General features: G+C 63.6%; 2 protein-coding genes across 3 annotated transcripts; both read right to left on the reverse strand.

Annotated features, from left to right (window-relative positions):
* Positions 1-254: 254 nt before the first annotated feature.
* Positions 255-5,844, reverse strand: SNAI3 (snail family transcriptional repressor 3). The gene is made up of 3 exons (XM_060085423.1): positions 5,769-5,844; positions 2,267-2,866; positions 255-433 (listed from the first exon to the last, which is right to left on the reverse strand). Exons 1-3 carry the CDS (start codon positions 5,842-5,844, stop codon positions 255-257), a joined length of 855 nt encoding a protein of 284 aa, XP_059941406.1.
* A 7,370-nt stretch (positions 5,845-13,214) lies between these two features.
* RNF166 (ring finger protein 166) lies at positions 13,215-22,438 on the reverse strand. 2 transcript variants are annotated; one of them, XM_060085425.1, is made up of 6 exons: positions 22,234-22,438; positions 17,073-17,229; positions 15,737-15,849; positions 15,221-15,335; positions 15,022-15,129; positions 13,215-14,215 (listed from the first exon to the last, which is right to left on the reverse strand). In XM_060085425.1, the coding sequence occupies exons 1-6, from the start codon at positions 22,386-22,388 to the stop codon at positions 14,150-14,152; spliced, it is 714 nt and encodes a 237-aa protein (XP_059941408.1). In that variant the 5' UTR covers positions 22,389-22,438; the 3' UTR covers positions 13,215-14,149. The 2 variants fall into 2 exon arrangements, with proteins under 2 accessions (XP_059941408.1, XP_059941407.1); XM_060085424.1 differs by having other exon boundaries at positions 15,737-15,894.
* Between the last annotated feature and the right edge of the window lie 89 nt (positions 22,439-22,527).

The raw sequence follows: 22,527 nt of genomic DNA on the forward strand, positions 1-22,527 counted from the left end.
GTCAAACTGCCGGTCCGAGGTGGAGGGCATCCAGGGCGGCCCCGCCGTCTGCCTCACGTGGGGATCTTCCGTGCTGACGACCGGCTCCCGACCGGCTGTCACTGGGAGGAACAAAACCGGAACCAGAGCTCGCTGGAAACGGCATGGAGGAGGCTCTCAACCGGACGAGAGTCATCCCCGGAGAGCAGTCCCTCCCGTCGGCAGGGACGGGCTACGCCCTCTCAGGACGCCCAGCTCCGCGGCCCCTCCGCCTCTCAGGGGGCGCAGCAGCCGGACTCCTCGTGCCGCGCCAGGAGCGCCACGCGGGAGAAGGTCTTGGCGCAGCGCTTGCACTGGTATTTCTTGGTGTCCGAGTGCGTCTGCAGGTGGGCCCGCAGGTTGGAGCGGTCGGCGAAGGCCCTGCTGCAGTGAGGGCAGGTGTAGGGCTTCTCACCTGGGGGAGGGGAGGGCGACAGGTGAGCGACCGGCGGCAGCGGCCAGAACAGCCCTGCGGAGGGTGGCCCCAGGCTCGCAAGTGCATAAGCCGTCCCCCACCCAGAGGCTCCTCAGCCCTCACAGTAAGGCTGATGCCTTCACCTCCATCGCCCGCTCCCTCGGGGTCAGTGACGGGGGCCTGAGCACCTGCCCTCTGCTGAGGGGGTCGTGTGCTTGATAACCTGGGCAAGGCCGCAGCAGCTAAAACACAGATCTTGGCTAGATGGCTCTTTGCTTCTGCTTGAGCTTCGCTAGGGCCCTCTGTCACCAGCCCTGGACGGGAGAGGTGCTGCAGGCCTCCTGGCAGCTGTACCCGCCCCCCGAAAGCCATGGTGGGAACCTTGAAGGCGGCTGTACGAGGGCAGGCGCTCAGGACCAGTGAGGATTCCCGTGTCCTCCAGGCCACCTCCAATCAGGGCGACCAGAGATTTGGACAAAGTCCTTCTGTTGGGGCCTTGCCCTCCAGGCTGACCCCCCAAGTGTCAAAGGAGGGACCAGTGAGAGTCATGTGTTCAGCTCTGCGTGTGTGGAGAGCGCGGCAGCCCTAGGGGCCCTGGGAGGCAACAGCCTGTAGTCCCGCAGGCCCCGGGCATTGCATCCTGGCCGCCTGACCCTGCGCTGTGACGGGGCGCTCGGGACATCCTCAGCGAGCGGTCGGGCAAAACCAGGTGGATTTCCAGCCTGGAAAAAGGCTCCTTCAAAACCCCTCTTTCGTGTGAGTCACAGAGCCGTGACTGAGGGGAGGGAGGGTCTGGTTCCGGAGAGTGTTTGTTGTAAGTGCCCGGCCTGTTCCTGTCTCCCTTTCACCGCATGCTTGACAAAGTTCTGGACTCAAGAGGAAGGCCTGAGGTGGGGTCCAGCTCAGCCCCTGGCTGCCCTTGGGCAGCCGGCCCTTGCACTCTTTCTGGGCCGTAGTTTGTAATCTGCAAAGTGAAAGACCGCGAGCTCCCTGCCCCATATCCCCGCTCCTGTCCCTGTCTCCTGTCCCTGTCTCCATCTCCTGTCCACAACTGCTCCTCTCTCCTGCACCGCCTGTGCTCTGTGACCACCCTCTCACCCAGGGACGGGACTGCTCCTGGGTAAACCCCAGCCCGTCAGGCTGTGTGAGCCCCGGGGTCCTCACTCCCAAGCCAGGCCTTTCTGGCTCCCCTCCTCCCCCGCTGCTTCAGAATTCAGGACGGCCACGGACTGTTTGAGAAGTCAGGCCCCGTGGAAGCCCTGTGCAGCCCGCGCTTTGCCAGGTGTTACGAGTTGAATTGTGTCCCCCCGCGAAAGGATACATCCGTGTCCTAAACCTGGGTACCTGTGAGTATGACCTGATTTGGAGAGAGTCCTTGCAGACGTGATCAAGTTCAATTTAAGTCATACCGGAGCATGCGGGCCCTGAACCCAGTGGGACTGGTGTCCTTATAACTAGAGGGAGATCTGGACACAGACACGGGGAGAGGCCGTGTAAGGACAGACGCAGAGACTGGAATGACATGGCCACAAGGAACACCTGGGGCCCCAGGAGCCGGCCGAGGTGGGAAGGATCCCCCTCTCCAGATGTGGAGGGAGCCTGGCCCCATGACACCCTGATTTCAGACTTCTGGCTCTAGACTGGGAGAGAGCCTTTCTGATGTTTTGAGCCCCCCGGGGTGTGGCTTTTTGTGGCACAGCCTCGGGACACCAGGAAGAAGAAGACGTGCGTGCCCATCCATCCTCTTGTTTATAAACCCAACCTCTCCCCTCCTTTGAGGCCCAGACCCCACCCTGCCCCGCAGCCAGACCCCTCGTGGGCCCTGGCGCCTACCTGTGTGGGTCCGGATGTGGCCCTGCAGCAGCCAGGGCCTGGAGAAGGCCTTGCCGCACAGGGTGCAGAGGCAGGGTAGCGTGTGTGTGCGGATGTGCATCTTGAGGGCGCCCAGGCTGCCGTACTCCTTGTCGCAGAACTTGCAGGTGAAGCAGCGTTGAGCCTGCAGGTGGCAGTGCAGCTGCTGGTGCCTGACCAGTGCGGCCGGTGTGCAGAAGCCCCCTGGGGTGCGGGGGGCCCGCTCGGCCCCTGGCAGGTGGCCCGGAGCCTGGGCCCCATCTGCGGCCAGGCCCGGGGGCCAGCGCGTGGGCAGAGCCAGCAGCGGGGGCAGGCTGAGGTGCTTCAGGCTGTCTCTGAGAGGTGCGCCGGGGGCCCGGCCGGCCCGAGGGTCCGCCAGGCTGACTTCCAGGGGGTCTGGCCCCGAGGCCCCCCGAGCTTCCTCGTTACACAGGAAGGTGGGGAGGGGCAGGGAGACGTGGGCGACGACGGAGGTGAAGTCCCAGGGCCGGGGAAGGTCGCCAGGCGTGGACGGGGCTGCCTTGTCTGGGAGGACGAGGGGCACCACCAGCCCCCCGCAGGCAGAACAGGCGCCATTGGTTTCTAGAAGCGGGGAGGGGAGACAATGCACGGTGAAGCCGGAGTCCCAGCGCTGTGAGTTCGCCAACCCGCATCCCTGGCCGAATCCCACCACTAGGCCATCCATAGCCCCGCGGCAAGGAGAAGAAGGTCCGACAAGACAGAGGCGTGGCCTGCGGAAGTGGCGGCTGCAGCCGGAGACCGCAGCGTCCGAGCAGGAATCTCCTCTTTACAAACAAGGGAAGAGCAGCATCTCACAGGATCCCAGAGAAGCCCTCAGGGGCCAAGGAAGGGTCCCTAGCCGCCCTCTCTCTGAGCCCCACCCGCCGCAGGGCCAGCTCGGAGCTGCATCCCGCGGACTCCCACGCAGCTTTAATTCACAACTCTTGGCGCGTGTAAAATAACTCATCAGCCTCCGGTCACCTCCCCATCACCCCTCGCCCACCATGGCGTGCGTGCGCACAGCCTCCTGCAGACGCTCCCAGCTCAGGAGGGACTGTTTTCGGTGGTGTCCACTGCCTCCTGGCTTGGCCTGCCCTCAGGCTATTGCTCCCGTATGTGTGGGCCACCATGCCTCATGCTTGACCCTGACAGCAGAAGCCCCCAAAGTAAACATGTTAGCAAGTAAGAGTGAAGTTCTTCATTTCCCCAAAGACCAAATTTCCAGCCCTCAACCCATTTCTTATTTCATATGTGTTGAGATAAATCTCTGGCCCCATTTCTATGTCCATGCCAAGGCTTAGGGTTGAGAAAGACAACCCACAGAATGGGGGAAATGTTTGCAAATTAGGTATCTGATGAGGAACTGGTGTCCAGAATATATAAAGAACCCTTGCAACTCAACAATAAAAAGACAAATAGTCCACTTTTTAAATGGGCAAAGACTCTGAATAGACGTTTCTGCAAAGAAGATGTACACACAGCCCATAAGCACAGGAAAAGATGCTCAACGTCATGAGCCATCAGGGAGATGCAGATTAAAGCCATAATGAGGTACCACGTCATACCCACTAGGATGGCTAGAATTAAAAATAGGCAAATTACAAGTGTTGATGAGGATGCAAAGGAATGGGGAAGCTCCCACACTCCACTGTCTCCTGACTTCACCGTTTTCCACTCCAGTTTTCCCAATTATAAAATCGGCTTGCCAGGTTTCTGTCCTCCCAGAAATGGAGGCTGGACAGTGACTATCTAAGAGATGAAGTCCAAGGAATTTCTGGAGACAGCACTGGGGTGCCCGGAGAGTCTAGGACCCCCCACTCCACACAGAAGCTCCAGTAGGGGCCCTTGTATGGGAAAAAAGTCACCTTAAGGCTTTGAGGCTCAGCCACTACCCTGACCCCAGGCATCACCTCGGAGCCTAACCCTGTCTAGGGGGCCAGTGCCGACTCCAGTGGGAGGGCAGGGGAGAGGCAACCATATGCCGGGTGCTACTGACCATGTGCTTCTGCTAATAACTTTAAATGCTTCCCCATATCCCCTGGGTTAGCTAGATTTTTTAATTCATTCTGCAGCTCAGATTCCTGGGAGAAGAGACTTAAGTTCCTTTCTGGCTTCAGGGGTTCCCTGGGGAGGCCTAAAAAGGCACTTATTTAAAAGTGACGAGTGGGGGACCCCAAATCCAGCATCTCGGGTCTATCTTGAGGTAACTGCCTGGCAGAAAGAGGCTCACCGTGGCCATTTGGCCCCCAGAAAGCTGGTGCTACAAGGAGGGGGGAGCAGCGCACTGACAGCCCCGAGGCTGTTCCCTGACGGTCACCGGCCTTGCTTGGCTGCCAGGATTTGCACGCTCAAAGGGGTACGCTGTGTGACTGGAGTCTAAACAATAGTTTTTAAACGTTTAAAGCCACAACCCATGTGAATTACATGTTCTACCATACATGTATATCTGAAACAAAGGTTTCCTTTACCGCGAGCACTGCACTCTGATGGCTTCTGTTCTTTTTTATTTTATAAAATTGCTGGTGGTGAGTCATTAACTGGATTTCAAAATGTGGAGCTGAGGATCCCAGTCCTAGAAGGTGCCCCCTGGTGGCAGCCCAGCCCCGGGGGACCCACCAGCCTGGACTCCCTCCCCGCTCCCAGTCCTGAGAGGGCTAAAGGGCTCTGGATGGGCACCGACTGTGTGCCCTGGTCTCCGCAGTCTCTCCCTATCCCCCTGTCCCCCTCTAAGTCACTGAGCCATCCCCCACAGGGTGTCCCCCCCAAGAAGCTGTGGAGCTGGGGGCGCCTCTGACCACTCGAGAGAGGCCTTTGCTGTGGGACCTCTGCGTGTCCCTGACTGTGACAGGGAGTGGGAATGAGTGCACAGTCCTGGTTCCTGGGCACCTGTCTCCCCACCTGGGTAAGAACTGCAGCCCCGTAGCCCAGCCTGCCCTGGGCAACCTCCTCTGGGGTGAGGGAGGCGGGAGGGAAGGAAACCCCAGGAGGGCTGAGGAGGCATTGGAGGGGGCAGAGCGGAACGCTGTGCGAGCTGGGCCCTGGCACCACAGGGCCCCTGGGTCACTCTTCCTGGCCTCTCAACCCAGGATGTTGTTCTGGTGGGCCCTTGGAGAACAGCCTGGGCTCACGTCGTCTCTCTCTGCAATATCCGTGGGGCTCTCTCAAACGTCCTGCACGAGGAAGATGGCCCTGGGGTGCCCTTTGCTGGGATGGGCATGCCGGGCCATAGCGGGAGAGCCCCAGAGTGACTGGGGGCCTGGAAACTTCTCTAAGTGGAGAGAAAATCCCCACCCAATCTGCCCGACGCGAGGCTGGGGTCCCTGAAGTGGATAAGACGCCCGGGGGCCCACCTTTCTATCTCCAGCCTCGTGGTCTGGGGCCCCTCCTCCCACCTGGGACAGGTGTTCCCGTTCCCGGGGTTCTCGCCCCTCCTACCCCGCGGGAGTCGAGCCCTGGGCAGGTCAGGGGAGCCCGCAGCCCCTACCTCTCTGCCTCTCCAGCTGCCCGTAGTTGGGGACCCTGTGGCTGGAGTGCGTCTTCACCAGGAAGGAGCGCGGCATGGTGCCCTCGCGCGGGTCGCACTGTGCGTACGCCGGCGCCCGCGGGCAGCGCGGCCCACAGGTGCCGGGAGGGTCAGGTCATTAGCACAGCGCGCCGCCTCGGCCAACCAGCGCGCGGCGCGGCCGGGGCGAGGCGGGGCCGCGGGGCGGGGCATCGGGCCACGCCCAGGACAGGTGCGCGGGCCGTTGGGGAGGGAGCGCGTGGCTGCGTGTGCAACCCACGGGACTTCCCTGGCGCGCACTGCGAGTCACGCCGACCCCGGGGCCTGGCGCGCCCACTCGACGTGGACTGAAGGGCGGAGGTCAGGGCTGGGCGGAAGCCGAGCCGGGCTCAGTCCGCCCCGGGGTGGGAGCGTGCGCCGAGCCGAGCCTTGGAGAACCCTGCTCCAGCCTGCTACACCCGCCCCGCCTCCTGCGCAAACCCGCAGCGGTACGTTTGATGAGCCCCAGCCCTGAACCGGCCGACTGGCCAGAGTGGTGGCCAGGGGGTCGGCCGGCCTGGCGGAGGAGACCGTGCTTTAGGAGTTGGACCCAGGCCTCCAGAAAGCTCATTTGTGGGAGAAAGGACACCGCTTGGCGTTCCGGAATTACCAGGGGTTCAGAGAGGTGGTGTGGGAAGTGTAATCACAGAGGGCGGCGCACGTGCCCGCCGCTGCGGCCTGGGCTATGACCCGGGCAGCCTCACCTCCTTCAGTATCCTGTGGAGTCCTCGGTGCCACCAAGAGCCAGCCATGCCTGGGTGTCTGGTCCCCCCCCCTTTTTTTTGCGGTACGCGGGTCTCTCACTGCCGCGGCCTCTCCCGTTGCGGAGCACAGGCTCCGGACGCGCAGGCTCAGCGGCCATGGCTCACGGGCCCAGCCGCCCCACAGCATGTGGCATCTTCCCGGACCGGGGCACGAACCTGTGTGCCCTGCATCGGCAGGCGGACTCTCAACCATTGGGCCACCAGGGAAGCCCCCCAAAAACAGGCCAATTTTTTTTTCTTTTCTGATTCTTTTTGATGTGGACGTTTCATGAGTTCAGGGGTCAGTCTCTGGTGGGGGGGGGGACAGACTGCCAGGCCCCGGAGAGCCGCCAGGCGCTTCCATGGCTGTGCAGGTGCCACGTGCAGCCTGGTGCTCTTTGCCAGTTGTGGGCCTGGAGACAAGGTGGAGGTGGTGGGGAGTCTGAGAGGAACCGCGGAGAGACGTGAGGAGGGAGGCCCGCCTCACACAGGGTCTTATGTGCCTTCAGTTTCGCAGGAGAGAAAACAGACTCTGAGAAGTTACAAAGCTGTGGGATTGGGACCCGGGCAGGCACTTCCAGCCTCACAAGGGGCGTCTGCTGCTTGGTTAGGGCGTGTGGAAGGATAGACAGGTGGTGCGCAGGCGGGAGAAGGTGCGCGTCTCTCCCGCAGGCCTGGCCTGGCAACGTGTTGCCGTGCATGTGGCTGCCTTCTGCTTGTTCACCTATTCCGTGGCCTCCCAAGCTTAACATGTGTACCTTCCCTTCCTTCTCCCCGTCCCAGACGTAGACGACACTTGCAGATACCTGGGCCAGCCCTGCACTCACGCTGTCCTTCCTCGCCCAGCCACCCACGGTGTGGCCACTGGCCAGGATGACCTCCTTAACCCCCAGAGGGACGCTCATGTTCTCGAGGGGCGCTCATGCACTCCCGTGGAGAACCTGCTGATCTCATCCTGGAAACGCCCCAGGGATCCCAAGGGGCCTTAGAGCACCTCTGCGGTGGGGTGCTCCTTTCCGAGGGCTGCCATAACAAGTGACCCTAAGGGAAGTTTGAGGTCCTTGCCGACTGCTCAGAACTGCCCTCCTGTGGTCATACAGACTCACTGTTTGGCTGTGACTCACAGGGTTGTGTTTGGGCCAGACCAGAGTACCACTCACGGAGGAAAATCCGAGTGTCTGCCCTGTTCTCACCTGTGCAGCCCCAGGGAGGCGGGGGGCTGTCCCCACCTGCTCTGCGCCCCTCTGTCCTCAATACGATCTCCTTGCCTTGCAGCTAAGCCCCGCGCCCCGCTGTTGAAAGCCAGCTCCCCACCGGCCTCCTGGAACCGGGCTCTCCACCAGAGCAGGACTTGCAGGGACCAAAGTCCACGCTTCCTGCAGAAACCCCAGGGTCTCCCCTTGACACTTGGCGATGTCGGCTTGTGGCCACCCGCCCGCCTGCCTCTATCAGACGCTGAACAAGCGGAGCCCAGGTAAGATTGTTACAATTCCTCTTATGTTGAAGTTTTCTTTCTTTCTTTAATTAATTAATTAATTATTTTGGGGGGCTGCGTTGGGTCTTTGTTGCTGCGTGCGGTCTTTTCTCTAGTTGTGGCAAGCGGGGGCTCCTCTTCGTTGCGGTGTGCAGACTTCTCATTGCGGTGGTTTCTCTCGTTGCGGAGCACGGGCTCTAGGCACGTGGGCTTCAGTAGTTGTGGCACGTGGGCTCAGTAGTTGTGGCTCGCGGGCTCTAGAGTGCAGGCTCAGTAATTGTGGCGCATGGGCTTTGTTGCTCCGTGGCTTGTGGGATCTTCCCGGACCAGGGCTCGAACCCATGTGCCCTGCATTGGCAGGCGAATTCTTAACCACTGTGCCACCAGGGAAGTCCCTCTTTCTTTTTATGGGTGTGTTTTTGTGCTCTTTTTCTGTGCTTTATATGGCGATGGTGCTTGGCTGTCTGCATAGTGTGTACTTGTGCACCTGTATCCCATTGGGTCTGGTATTTTTGTTTGTTTTTATACTGCAGGTTCTTATTAGTCATCAATTTTATACACATCAGTGTATTCATGTTTTTTTTACTAATTGGGTTTCATGGCCCAGCGAGGACGCCCCCTCCCTGTTAGATGCAGCTGGAGGGCCTGCCGGGTGGGAATCGCCTTCCCTCTCTCACAGCACCTGCACGAGGTTAGGTCCGTGGTGGAGGCTCAGCAATGCCTGTCGGACCAGATGGAAAAGCGTCAGGAGCCCCCATACAGCGCGGTCTGGGCACACTCCTCCCTCGGGGGTCTCTCGAATATAGACACGTGGGTGAAGGTACAAAGGCCCCGCGGTGGGCCTGGCTCTGGGACTCGGAATAGCGCTCAGAGCTGGGCCTTGAAGCTGGGGCTCGGCCGTCCCAGGACTCAGGGGCCCCCGCCGCGGTGACAGTGGCCCCCGGTGTTAGTGTGTGGCGTGTTTGTTGTGGGAGGGTGGGTGTGGCTGGACATCCTGCGTTGGAGCATCCCCGTTGCTGTCCACGGTCATGGACCCAGTGCTCCAGCTGCCAGCACGTGGTCAGATTGGTGGCCAGTGTGCATTTGGTCACCCCCAGAAGGGGGACTCACAACTGCTCACAGCTGCCTGTTCCCTCTTGGGTCCTGGTTGTTAGAGGTGATTTTGGTTCTTTTTTTGCAGTACGCGGGCCTCTCACTGTTGTGGCCTCTCCCGTTGCGGAGCACAGGCTCCGGACGCGCAGGCTCAGCAGCCATGGCTCACGGGCCCAGCCACTCCGCGGCATGTGGGATCCTCCCTGACTGGGGCACGAACCCGTGTCCCCTGCATCGGCAGGCGGACTCTCAACCACTGTGCCACCAGGGAAGCCCTGATTTTGGTTCTTAAATGGGGGTTCAGGGAGGGGACGCTGACCCTTCCCACACAGCTGTGACACACAGTAGAGTCCCAGACGCTGAGCCCGGGAAGGTGATCTGGGGGCTGAGGAGGGATGTACGTGTGTGCGTGTGTGTCAGTCTCGGGTATGTGCGTGTGTGCAGGTCTGAGCCCTGATGTGCACACGCACATGGGTGTGCACACACGTCTGTGTGTGTGTGTGAGATCGCAGGAGCTGTTCCGTGCGACACAGTGGTCAGGCTTCAGCGGGTGAGCCCAGGGCCCAGAGGGGAGAGTCTGTTGCTGCACAGCTCGGTTCCCAGCTCCGAACTCCACAGCATCCTCTCAGAGCTTCTTCCCCGTCCACATGTGGCGCTGGGCACTCGTTCCCAGAAACTTGTTGGAGAGACTGGAGGGTCACGGGCTGCGTGGCTCTCTTCTCCGGGACCGGAAGGGGCCTGACGTCCCCGGAGCTCCCGCCGGCACCTCCAGGTCAAGTCCCGGCCCCTGGCGGCGGGGTGGGAGCAGCACAGACACAGACCACGAACGCTGGGCGCAGAAGCTTTGCTGGCAGGGGTTGATTGTGCGCCGCTGGGGACGTGGCCTCAGGCTTACTTGTGTGTGGCGCCTTTGGGCCTGTCGGTCCCTGCTGCCTTGTGGTGAGTGAGTTCAAGGATCCTTCCTGGGAGTGTGTTTCGCAGGTAGATGCGGGGAGCCCCAGTGTGTGAGAGTCCAGAAGGAGGTGCCACGGCCTGGGCGTCAGCAGCTGGGGACTGCCGCCCGACCGCCCGCTGTGTCCCAAGGGTGCGCCCTCCCTGCTGGGCCACAGGCCTCAGGCCCCATGGCTGCTTGGGGGCTTGTCGAGGTGCGGCCCTGGGGCCCTCCACTGGTCCGAAGGGCTCAGAACCTCTTTCTTCCCCTGTGGAATGGGGGCAGCGAGCTGGCAGGAGGTGGCCCCACGCCAGAGGGAACCCGAGGCCCCACCCGAGGGGTGAGGGGTGGGCCTGGCCCTCTGCGGCAGGTGGGCTCCCCATGCCTCCCTGGGCGAGGTAAATGGGGTAGACGCGCGTGTTCGCAGTTTGCTACCAAGCCCCGGGCACACTTGTATTTCCTGAAGGCGTGGCTGCTTTGCAACCCCCGTGAGGGGCCGGGCCTTTCGGGAGGCCCCTCCGCTGGGGGCTGCATGGCCGCGCCTGGCCTCTCCGTCCACCCTTCTTCACTCAGCGCCCAGAGCTCGGAGGGGCGGCTTCTGCAAGACCCAGAGGTGACACCTGTAGCCAGTCCTCGGGGGCCTTGGGGCTGGTGAAGAGAGCGGCCTGGGGCAGGCGCTCGTGCTCTGGGCACCCTGCCTTCAGGAGTGCTGGCTGCCTGCCCCCCTCCTGATGGCCGAGGTCACAGGTTCCCAGGGACCCAGCAGCGCCGTCTAGGCGGCAGGGTGTGTGCGGACCCCCCAGGCTGTGTGTGACTGGGGAGGAGAGGGTGTGTGGCCTCCCGTCAGGGACGCCCTGGAGTTGGTCGGGGTCCGGGCCTCCCACCTCCACCTCACTTTTCATCCAGACTCAGGGCGGTGTCCCGCGGGCTTCAGCCTGAGGCGTCCTCACCGGACACTGCGGCGTCTGCCGTGATCCAGCTCCCACGCAGCCCCACACCGCGTTGGGGCTCGCTCCAGAGCTCCGCCCTGGCATCCGTCCTGGACGCCGGGTCACCGAGCAGCCACGTGCCCACGCGCCCAGGGCCTCATGCGTCCTGGGCCCAGGGTGGAAGGGACGAGATCAAGGCCACATGTGGATGCTGCCCTGTGGCTCTTGGCCTCCGTGGCCTCTGGGGGGGGCCTGGAGGGGGCTGAGCTTGGCAGGCGTCCTCGGGTGGGGGAAGGGACTCGCCGCCGGGCTGTGCTGGTGCCCAGCAACGTGACGGTGCTCCGGGCTCTGCCCCTCCCGGGGCCCCACTGTGGCCAGGAGCCCTCGGGGATGTGGTGACGTGGTGAGTGCTGAGGCCTCCACAGGGTGAGACGTGGGGACAGTCACCGGGCGTCACCTCCTCGAGGGCACCGGTGAGGTCAGGACCTGCCGAGACAGCCCTGAAGCTGCCCCCAGGACTCCGTGGGCGCTGAGGGTCATGACGGGCGTGTGAGAGCAGCACCATCCTCCCCCAGGCGGTGGACGGGCAGCGGACAGGCCTGGCTGGTGTCCAGGTGGTGAACAGACAGCTGGTGCCAGCTGTGCTCTGAGGGCTGGAGGGTTAGCTGGGGATGGGATATGGGCCCGAGTGACAGCCCAGAACCACAGCCGCTGCATGTCCCAGATGGGATGTGCTGGCAGCGCTGGGGGAAGAAGCAACATGTCCTGGACAAGGGGAGGGCAGCCGGGTACAGGGGAGGGTCATGGGGCAGTGAGGTGCTGAGCTGGGGGTGGGGGAAAGGAGACGGGGCAGCATCCGCACTTGGCGTCTGGAACCTGGCTGTCCCAGCGCTGCCACCACCGGCTCCAGGCCCCAGGGGACTGGCCAAGGCCACCCTGAAGCTCCCCTGGGTGCTGACGGACCCTCATCCCTCTCCCCGCTCAGTGAGGCCTGGGAATGTGGCCTTGAGTTTGCACTTGGGGGCCGTGTGCCTGGCAGGCTGGTCGGCAGGGCAGGGCAGGAGGTGCATGTCCCTGGCGGCTGAGGTCCCAGCTCCCCCATCCTCCTGCAGGAGGGGGACTTCAGCCACATCCTTCCTTTCCCGTCAGCTCTGGGGGAGGCTGAGGCTGGGCCCGGGTGGCCCCCCAGGGACCATGTCACAGGCCTCCTTCTGGAAGGTGGCAGAAAGGACAGGCTGGCAGGTGGCATCCTCGGCCGGTGGGGTCAAAGAGTGGTCAGAGGGGAGGGTGGGCCAGTGGCTCCTACGAAGGGTTCTAAAGGAGGGTAATGCACCCCAGGTCACAACTCTTCTCTCGTGGAGACTTTTGCTTGCCCAGCCCTGCCACGGTCGAGCTCAGGAGATCCACCTTCTCCATAGAGGAAGGGTCCAGAACACTGCGTGGGGAGGCAGACAGGGAGAGCAAGGCAGGGGCTTGGCCTTGCTCTGGTGACCAGCCACCTGGGCACAGCCCGGCAGGTGATTCTTGTCAGCTTTTAAAGGCTTGTGGTGACTGGGAACAGCAGGGGCCCATGGCACTGATAGTGGCCTGAGACCACCGTCCCTGGGTGGATGTTTCAGAGGGCCAGGTGCCGGCCTGGGGGCTGAGGGCACACGCTGGGGCACCATGCAGGCTGCCCGGGGGGGCAGAGGCACACCTCGAGCCAGCAGTGGGGACAGCGGCTGCAGTACGGGGACCGGGGTGGGGACAGTGGGGCTTCACCCCAATGGCATCCCAAAGGCCACCTGTAGGCCACCACGGCCATCTCTGGGCCCCAGTACCAGCCCCATTCAGACCACCCCGGCCCGGGGAGCTCAGGACGGTGCCCAGCCTGCCGGCCTCAGGTGGACCCCGTCTCAGGACGAGGAGGTGAGCGCCGCTGCCCAGCAAACCTTGGCCTGGGCTTCTCGCAGGGAGAGGTGGCCAGGCTGGCAAGTGAGGGCATAGGTTGAGGGGAACAGGGTCCGGGGGGCGGGCAGGACCAGCAGGGGCCGCAGCCCAGCTCATCCCAGACGCGGAAACGGCCTCCGCGGGGCCCCGAGGCCAGCTGCTCTCTGAGCTGGAGCTGCCTGGGGACAGACACGCGCCCGCGGACCTCGAGCGGAGGACGGTCTGGTGACCGCGCTCCGGCCCTCTGCCTTTAGTATTCACTGAAGGAAACGCACCAGCCAGGCCGCTAGAGATGCTTTGAGACATTTTATTTAAAATTTTTTTAAAGACAGCAATAATTTATGCCATGAACCAAACGAGGGTGCCCGTGAGGACCTTCTGAACTGCCTGGTCACTGCCCCGGCCCCTGCGCTCTGCCACTGCTGGGGGTGGCCCTGCCGGGGGCGGGAGGTGGTCAGCTTTGGAACAGTGACAGCAGGGCCGAGGCCGGGACCCAGGCGGGAGGCCGGGAGCAGACACAGCGCCACTGCTCGTGGCCGGGCGTTGCGATTTCCTCCCGTTATTATCACAGTGACCCTGGGGAACGGCGAGGTGACCTGGGGACGTGGCCACCTCGGTCCCAGCACACAGCGATTGCCCCGTCTCTCCTCTCCTCCCCCTACCGATCCCACAACCGTTCGTTTTTTTTGTTTTTTTTTAAAAATATAATTTTGTAAATGTTCCATAAAAATACTATTATTCCTAGTCAAACACAGATATTGCAATATGAAGGGTAACTGCTCTCTGTCTTTGCTCTAGAAAATGTGAAAAGGTCATCACACTGGATAATATAGAAAAGTGTGGAACCTCTAGGTATCACAAAAGCCAGTACCGAGCACGCGAGGGGGAAGCGTTGCCAGGTGCTGGGCCGGGGCCCCCTCCGCGCTTCCCTGCTCAGTGCCGGGGCCTGTGGACGCGGCAGGGCCTGAAGGGTCCTCTCTGCAGGGAGGACATCATGGCTTTGAGACACAGACAGTGGCCACATTCCGTCCCAGTGGCCGGCCCCCCGAGGCCACCTGCTCAGCCCGAAGCACCGAAGAGCCGGTGACGACGGGGGACGCGGCCTCTCCTCCTGCAGCAGTGAGGCTCCACCTGGCCCTCAAGGCGCCTTCCCAGGCAGGCCTGGGCCACAGGAGCTGGCAGGGCCTATCCCTTGAGGCGGGAGGGCTGGGCCAGTGGCTGCGCCTTCAGTTCTCGGAGAGAGAGAGGGCCAGGGCGGCCTGGAAGGCGGCCTCCTCATCGATGCTGTAGTCCTGGAAGACAGGGAGCGGAGCTGGGCCGGGGACGCCAGGGCCTCTCAGGGAGACCTCCCCACCCTGGTCCCGTCACCTCAAACGGACCGGCTCTGCCGTGTCCAGCCTCCCCGCCCCCCTTTGGTCCCGCACGGTCATGGGGTCCCGGGTGCTGTGTGGCGACTGCGCTGCGGGGATGGTCTGGCTGCCTGGAGGCCACCACGCCCAGTGACTGAGGCCTGGGCGGACTGCACGGGCTGGACGCCCGGAATCGAAGCCGTCCTTTCCCCTCAGACTCAAGAACGGGGCTTGAGATGAGCAGAGAAGCCAGGGATCCCCGTGGCATCCACCCATCGGGACCAGGCACAGGCGGAGGGAGCGGAGGGGTCGACTCCACAGGGTCTGGCGCCTGGAGGCTGGAGGCTGGCGGGGGACGAGAATAGCAGGGCTGCGGGGCGCACAGGAGGGAAGGCCTGCAGGAGGGTCTGCAGGTGGGGACCGCAGGTGGGAGAGGGAGAGGAAGAACTGGAGGTTTTCTCGGCGACAAAAGTCCCCGTGGCTCTTCCCCGTGGGAGGGGCCTGTCCCCCGTGGAGGGGTCTGTGTGCTGAGGCCCCGGTGCAGAGCTGGGGAGATGGTGGCCCTGCGACGGCGCCCCCCCGAGAGGAGGCCCCGCGTGAGGAGAGCTCGCTGGTCCAGCGGTGAGGGACCCGCAGGACAGGGGGCCGCTGTGGGCCTGGTCTGCACAGCCCCAGAGCCCCCGGGCCTCTAGTGGCCACGTGGACCTGCCCACCACCGGCACCGGGGGAGGGGAGGGGAGGGCACCCACCACGAAGGTGTCGTAGGAGAACTTGTGCCGGTGCAGCAGGTGCTGCAGGAAGTTGGCGCTCTTGTAGCTTGGGTCGCCCCAGGGCATGGCCGAGCAGATGGGACACACCTGGGACAGAGCGGGCCGGTGAGCCTACAGGGCCCGGGAGGGCCGGGCGTGCGGGCGCCAGGGTCCCGGCGGGGCGGGCGGGCGGGCTCACCACGCGGTTGGGGTCGCTGCGGTGGTTGTCCACGCAGTGCTTCACCAGCTCCTGCTGGTCCAGGTTGCGGGCACCACAGTAAGGGCAGGCGAAGGTGGACCTGTTGGGGACGGCGCTGGGGCGGGGGTGGGGTGAGTGGCGCTGCCCACCTTCCTACAGCCCGGCCGGCTTGCCCTCCCCCGCCCTGTGGGCCGTAGCAGCCGCGGGGCCCTGCTCCCCTCTGCACACCCCACCGCAACCTCCCGCCGCCTAACCCCGGGCCCCCTGCTTCCCCAACGCGGCTGCCCACCCTGAGAGGAGGTGTCTGTCTAGCCCCAGCCTGTCTGGGGACCGTGCGTCCCTGCTGGGAGGTGAGCCGTGGGGGCCTGGCTTGGGCCCTCCTGGCGTCCCCTACCCGCAGGGGGTGAGGCCCTCCCCGGGCAGCCCTCCCACCTCCTCAGGGTGGGGCCCCACCGCCCACCCCGCGAGGTCGGCCCGGAGCTGCCCCACGGAGGGGGCCCCGGCGAGGCGGCCTACCTGGGGATGGGCTGGGACGTGGGCACCACAGGGACGAACTTGGGACAGTGGGCCATCTGCTCCTGGACCCTCACACAGGAGGCGACGTGCACCCTCATCTTGGCCAGCGTCACCTGGGGAGGAGAGGAGGGGCGGGGCCAGGCAGCGGGGCTGGGCCTCTGGCTCCCGACGCCCCGGCCCAGCAGCGCTGAGGAGGTGGGGCCTGGAGGCCGAGTGAGGGAGACACAGACTCAGGACCCCGAAGGCTGCTGAGCCGCACCCAGAAGCAGGCGCTCACGGCTTCATGCTGGGGCCTTGCGGGGGGCAGTGGGCCTCCGGTCCCTGGGGAGCTGCAGGTGAGGGGCGGCCCACGAGGGGACAGGGAGGGTGTCTATTTGGGAAAGAACACATCTTGTAACGGGAGCCAGCAGGCAAAATTCTGGACAGTCGACCGTCCAGCAAACTCTTTACCAAGAGGTAGGAAACGGAACAAGATACAACCTTCTCGGCTGCCGAAGGCGGGAACCGGCTCCGCACAGGGCAGGGGAGGGGCGCGCCGGCCGCAGAGAGCAGGCGGAACGACCCGGCGGAGGAGGGGGCCCGGCAGCCCGCCGGGTGGCGCGCAGGAACCTAACTCCCAGAACCGCGGAGGCGGAGAGGGAGCAGGCGGGGAGGGAGCAGGCGGGGCAACTGCCGCCACGACGGGCCCTCCCGATGCCGGCCCGGCCCCCGGCTCTGCCCAGGGCTGGGGACACTGAGCAAGCCTGCCTCCCGGGCCCACATGTGTGGACGGAACCATGACCATGGCGGAACCGAGGCCAAGGGTGGGGGCCGCCTCACACAAGAGCCAACCGCCTGCTCCGCTCTCGTGCCGGGAGGGAGGGGCACGTGCGCCTGAAGGAGGCCGCGGAAGCCCCTCGGCGAGCTCAGGGACAGGCTGACCTTCGACGCTGAGGACAGAGCAACAGGGCTGCTGCCCACTGTGACCGCTCGGAAGAACGCGTCAACCCGAGCGATGGCACAGCCTGAAAGCCCAGGTTCACACTCCGTCGCCGGCTGGGCCCCCACAGGCGGCGTGCCCGCCCGAGCGGGCAGCGGGTGCTGGGACAGGGCGGGCGGGCTGGGCCCACTGCAGTCGCCGCGTGCAGTGCGAGGGTCACTGGGGTGTCGAGGCTGCATCAGGGTGGGCTCAGCTCAGCCTGTGTCCCTGCGCCAGCCACAGCCCGGAGCCCAGGCCACACGCAGGGCCCGCAGGAAGCGAGTGGAGCAGTGGGCTGCCCGGTAGGGAAGGGAGGTGGCCCGTGCCCAGCCCCCCTGCGAGCCCGTCGGAGCCCCCGGGCCGGGGGGGCCGCGGTACCTTCTTAGTGCAGCCCCGGCAGGGCGCCTTGTAGGATGAAAGCTGCTTCTCCACGTGGGCGGCCTTGTCCACTTTCTTGGGGTCAAAGGGCAGGCGGCACAGTGGGCACAGGGGGGACGGCACCTGCAGGCACGGCTGGAGGCATTCCCCACAGAACCTGCAGGGCAGACGTGGGCCTGAGGGCTGCGCTCCCCTCTATCAGCAGTAGCTTCTGGGCCAGGGTCCTACGGGCTGAATGGGCACCGTCTGTCCAGAAGATGACCCAGGTCCCTGCCCAGCTGTGGGCTTCTGGGACACTCCTGCTGATCCTGCGACGAGGGCTGAGCTGCAGCTGTGACCCCCCCGCCCCCCCAGGTCCCATGCTGGCCCCGCAGCCCTGGTCCCAGCAAGAGCTCTGGCTGCAGGAGGCCCAGGGCCCAACCTGTCCGTCTCACTGCCAAGCGGTGATGACGCCACCTCAGGGGACTCCAGGACAGCATGGGGGACCCTGGAGACCCTCTACCCCGAAACTCTGGGGAGTAAAATCACTAACAGTGGTGAGAGGAAACCGCAGGGCCCCAGGGCCCAGGACTCATCGGATGGAGCAGGGCCAAAGCTGGCCAGGGAGTGTCACTAGCCTTGGGACAGTGCCCTCTCCCCGGGCAGGAAGGCTCTGGCTCGGCCTGAGCAGAGGCGTAGTGGCAGAAGGGCTGTGCCCCCCTCGGCCCTGAGCTCTTGGCCGTGTCCCTGGAGACGCCATGTCGTGAGGTACGAGTCCTGGCGCCCCGTGTGTGCTTGGCCCCGGCAGCTGGTGTTTACAAACACCCCACGGCTGCAGAAGAGCGTGCACTGCCCGGTGGGCAGTGGGGCAGCGGGTCGAACACTCTCAGTGGGGGCAAGAAAGGCCGGGAGCCTGACTGCAGGACCAGCCGGTCCACCTTTGCAGGAAGCGCCAAGGGGACCGCTTAGCAGATGGGAGCCGTGGAGTGGAGGCTCCACGGCCCAGAAGAGCAAGCGCTCGGCCCCACGAGAAAGGCGGCAACTTGGCGGCCTGCAAGAAGCCCACAAGGTGTCGGGGTGTGCACAGCTCTGCGTGCGTCTAGCAGGCTGGGCCTGCGGGACGTGAGGACGTTCCCTGAGCACACAGGTGGCTCAGCTGAGCTCAGGGGTCCCTGTTCTTTTGCCTCAGACTTTCACCTCTTTTTAGGAAGAGGCAGCCGCAGGTGATCCCGAGGCCCTCCTCCTACACGCTGGCTTCCGTACAGCCACCACTGGGTCGTCACCATGGGTGTCACTGTTTGCACACAAGAAAGGCCAGGCTGGGCCTGAGGCCCATCAGAAAGTGCAGGTTCCTGACACCCTGTTCCTGAGCACCTGTCACTTTCCGCAGCTGTCGAGGGCCCACCCCTTAGTGCTCCAGCAAGTCCTCCAGGGCCGTCCCTCTCACTGGTCTTAGGAGCCAACTGGCCTAACAGCCGGGGCAGGCTTCGCGTGTCACCCTGTCACTGGAAGAACGTGCTGGCTCCACGGTCACCACGGCGAGGCCGGGGGAGAATCCGCACAGGAGCGCTCACGGCAGCACTGGTCACGAGAGCTGTGGAGACAGCCCAGTGTCCACGGGCCAGGAACACAGAGAAGGTGGCTGATCCTTATGATGGGACACCACTCAGCCCACAGGGAGCACAGCGCAGTTGGATGCTGGTGCTCAGATGACCCCGAAGACGTGCTCCATGAAATAAGCTGGTCACAAGGGCCACGTGGTCTGTGAGAAACGTCCTGAATGGGCAGGTCCACAGAGCCAGGAAGCACACCAGTGGTCACTGGGGTGGGGGCGGGCCTGGGGTCTGAGTGCTAATGGGGACGAGGTTTCTTTCTGGGGTGACGAGAACGTTCTGAGACAGGCTGTGGTGAGGGCTGCTCGAGGCCGTGGCTGCCCCAGGAACCAGCATACTGTGCGCTGTAAGTGAGGGGCGGTGTGCCCTGGAGCTGTGGCCCAGGGGCACGCTCAGGACGAGTCGGCCTCAGGTCGAGGCGAAGGGTGCCTCCAGCAGGGGAGGCAGGGAAGCTGCGGCTCGGGAAGCAGGACGGACCCTGCCTGAGCAGCCCGCCCCACTGCTGGCCTCGTCTGGGCCCCTAAGGAGCCCGACGCAGAACCAAGTGCCCCGAGGCCCCTCCCCCTGCAGTCACTCCGTCCTGTCCCAGCTCTGCGCTCCCAGCACAGGTGCAGGGGAGCCGCCTGGGACCCAGGTCTCGGGCCATGAGCTGGAGGGACAGAGGCCTTGAGAACCCTGAGCAGAGAAGCCCGCTCCTGGCCTGGCAAAGCTCAGCGTCCCGGGTCTCTGTGGGCACTGGTGCAGGACCGCTAGGTGCTGTGGCCTCTGAAGGTGCCACAGGGAGATGGGCTGAGAGGCTGGCCTGGTCTGGCAGCCTGAGCTCCAACCTTGGCTTTGCCACGACACTTAGGAACTGCACCCGGCCGCTCTGCTTTCCTTTTCCTTGTACAGAAAGAGTAACAGCACCTGCCTCCCAGGGCTGTGCAAGCGGGGAGGACTCAGAAAGCGTGTCAGCACCGTTCCCTGCGAGGCTCCTTAAATGCAAGTATTTCACTTTTTTTACAACTTTTTTTCGTTAACAAATTGCATGTGGGGACACTTCAGCGCAGGGACAGTGTGACAACACGGACCAGAGGAAGTGACAGAAGAGGTACAGAGGCTGGAGGCAGCCCCGGCAGAACCAAACACTGGCCCTCAGGGAGGCCTCATCGGAGGGTCAGAAACAGCTGGACAGGGCTTCCCTGGTGGCGCTATGGTTAAGAATCGCCTGCCAATGCAGGGGATGTGCGTTTGAGCCCTGGTCCGGGAAGATGCTGCAGAGCAACTACGCCTGTGCGCCACAACTACCGAGCCCGCGTGCCACAACTACTGAAGCTCGTGAGCCACAACTACTGAGCCTGCGCTTCTCGAGCCCGCGAGCCACAACTACTGAGCCCATGTGCCACAACTACTGAAGCCCACGTGCCTAGAGCCCGTGCTCCGCAACAAGAGAAGCCACTGCAATGAGTAGCCCCCGCTCGCCGCAACTAGAGAAAGCCCGCGCACAGCAACGAAGACCCAACGCAGCCAAAAATGAATAAAATAAAATAAAAAAAAAAAAAGAGAGGAAGCCATACAGGGCTGAATTCCTTTATAAAAAGAAAAAAAGAAACAGCCGGGCAGCTTCTGGTTCCGGATGTGGCTCGCCGCCCAGGCCGTCCCCTGAGTATGACAGATCACTGGCTCTGTCTGGGGCCCCTGGGGACTTCACGGGAGCGCTTCCACACTCTCTCCCAAGGCACCTCCTGCCTCTGGGCTCCTGCTCAAAAGCCCTCCCTACGACCTGTCCCCTTCTGCCTCGGGCTGGAGCAGGAGTCCTGGCCCCTGGCAGGGCTGCTGTCACCTCCAGAAAACCTACTTTGTGAAAGGAGACTCTGCTCCAGTCAGGGAGCGGGGGGTGGGGGTGAGGGGCGGAGGACCAGACCACCGACAAACTGTTTAGAAGGAGAGCTGTGAGTCTTTAAATCGTTCACGTTCGTTTGCACACATGCCTTCAAAACACCGGAAAAGAAACTTATGGAAAGTAAGAGGCAGAGGTGGAACAGCCAGGAGGTTAGTTTACACCAGCAGGTAGAGCCAGGGAGAAAGTGTTTTTAAGACAGAAGCTGAAGAAGAGGCTCTTGCAGGAGCAGCCTCAAGACACAGAGGAGGGGACAGAGTCTGCCAAGAAGAGCCCGGGGGAGGGGGGTTTACAGAAGAATGCGCTGGCACAGCAGTGTGTGTATTTCTGTATTCTGAAAACCACCTTTTAAGCAAAGACTGATTTGGAAAACTAGAAAACAGATTTGTGCTGACCAGGGGCCCGAATCACCACAGCCCAGGGCTGGGTGAGTGTTGATAGCAACCCGAAGCCCAGGAAAGGCTTTCTAAAATTGGGCCTGGGACAAGCACTACAGCTCTCTCAGTGAGGGGCTGGAAGACGCTGAACACACTTGACAACACCCACTGCTGTGTGCTGACAAGAGAAGTGCTGTGCAGGGGCTGCCCCTGCCGGAACGCCACACACAGCATGAAAAGGGAGGCACGGCGCCTTCAGGACAAATCAGCAGTGTTCTCCCAGTGTGGGCAGGTAGGTCCCTGTGCTGCCTGCCAGTGTGTGTGTGAAGGCTTGCTGGCTCCTGACACGGTTCCTGCCACCTCCCAGGGTGACAAGCAGCACACACACCCAGCGGTTGCAACTCCCTCTTTGTATCAGGAACCTTCCAGGTCATCTGCCTTTGTTTGCAAAACATTCAAAGACCTGAGCCTGGGTGAATCTCGGCCCCACCTCCTCAGCAACTCTGCTGGCAGCCAAGCCCTCCTGCCGCCTCTCCCCACCCTGCTATTTTCACTCAAGAGCTGTATTATGCAGCCACTCCAGAGAGTTGGAGAGCCGACACCCTGATCTCAGCCCCCTCTCAAACAGGCTGGCAGCTCCCAGAAGCCTTGAGTGCAGCACTTGGCTGGGAGGAGAGCCACATCCTCAGGTTTCTGTTCCTGAAACAACCCGGCCCTGACACAGCCGGAAACCCTAGCAAGATGTGTGGTGTCTGGTCCCCCGAGGGCCAGCCTGCCTGGCTGCTCAGTGATCGACGTGACCCAGGTTCTCCAACAGAACAAAACAGCACCAGACTCCAAACAAGCCCTTGCCCAAACTTTACGGAACTCCTCTCCTCTGCAGTCAAGACAAGCAGACAGCGGGTCCAAAAAAGAGTTGACGGCAAAAGGCACAAGGCATTTATTTACAACTGCCCACCCCAGTCTCCACGGGACCAGATGGAAGGCGACCGGCGCAGAGGTCGTGCCCGCTGCCCTGTGAGTCCTCGGGGAGGCTCATCTATGCCGTCAGCGGCCCCGGGCACTGCCCGTTAGAGACCGCGCAGGGCTACAGGTCGGTCCTGTCTGCCGACGGGGTGATCGGATCGAGAGCCCGGGGCGGGCGGACGGGCGGGCAGGAGGCTGGGCTGAGGCGGATGGACGCGCCCAGAGGGCAGAAACGGCCCTGCGCGGGGAGACCCGCGCCCCACGAGTCCTCGCGCGCCGAGGCCGCTGCAGAGCCCTCCCCGCGGCGGCGTCCGATCCCGCGGCCTCCCGGAGGCCGGCGCACTCACGTGTGTCCGCAGCTGCCGATGGCTACGGGCCGATGGTAGACTTCCAGGCAGATGGGGCAGCTGTACTGCGCCTCCAGGCCGCTGTCGCCGCCCGCGGGCCCGCTCGGCGGCTGCCGCTGCTGAGCCGAGGCCACCAGGCTGCGGAACATCGCCATCCCCGGGGCCCGGCCCGCCGCCGCCGCCGCCCCTGTCCCGGCCAGGCCCGGCCCGGCCCGGCCTGCGCGTCACGGCCGCGCCGGCTCCGAGCTGGCGTCATAGGGAGCGCCCGCCCCCTGCCGTGCGTCATGGCCGCGC

Source organism: Mesoplodon densirostris, chromosome 19, assembly GCF_025265405.1.
Source record: "Mesoplodon densirostris isolate mMesDen1 chromosome 19, mMesDen1 primary haplotype, whole genome shotgun sequence".
NCBI classification, from domain to species: domain Eukaryota; kingdom Metazoa; phylum Chordata; class Mammalia; order Artiodactyla; family Ziphiidae; genus Mesoplodon; species Mesoplodon densirostris.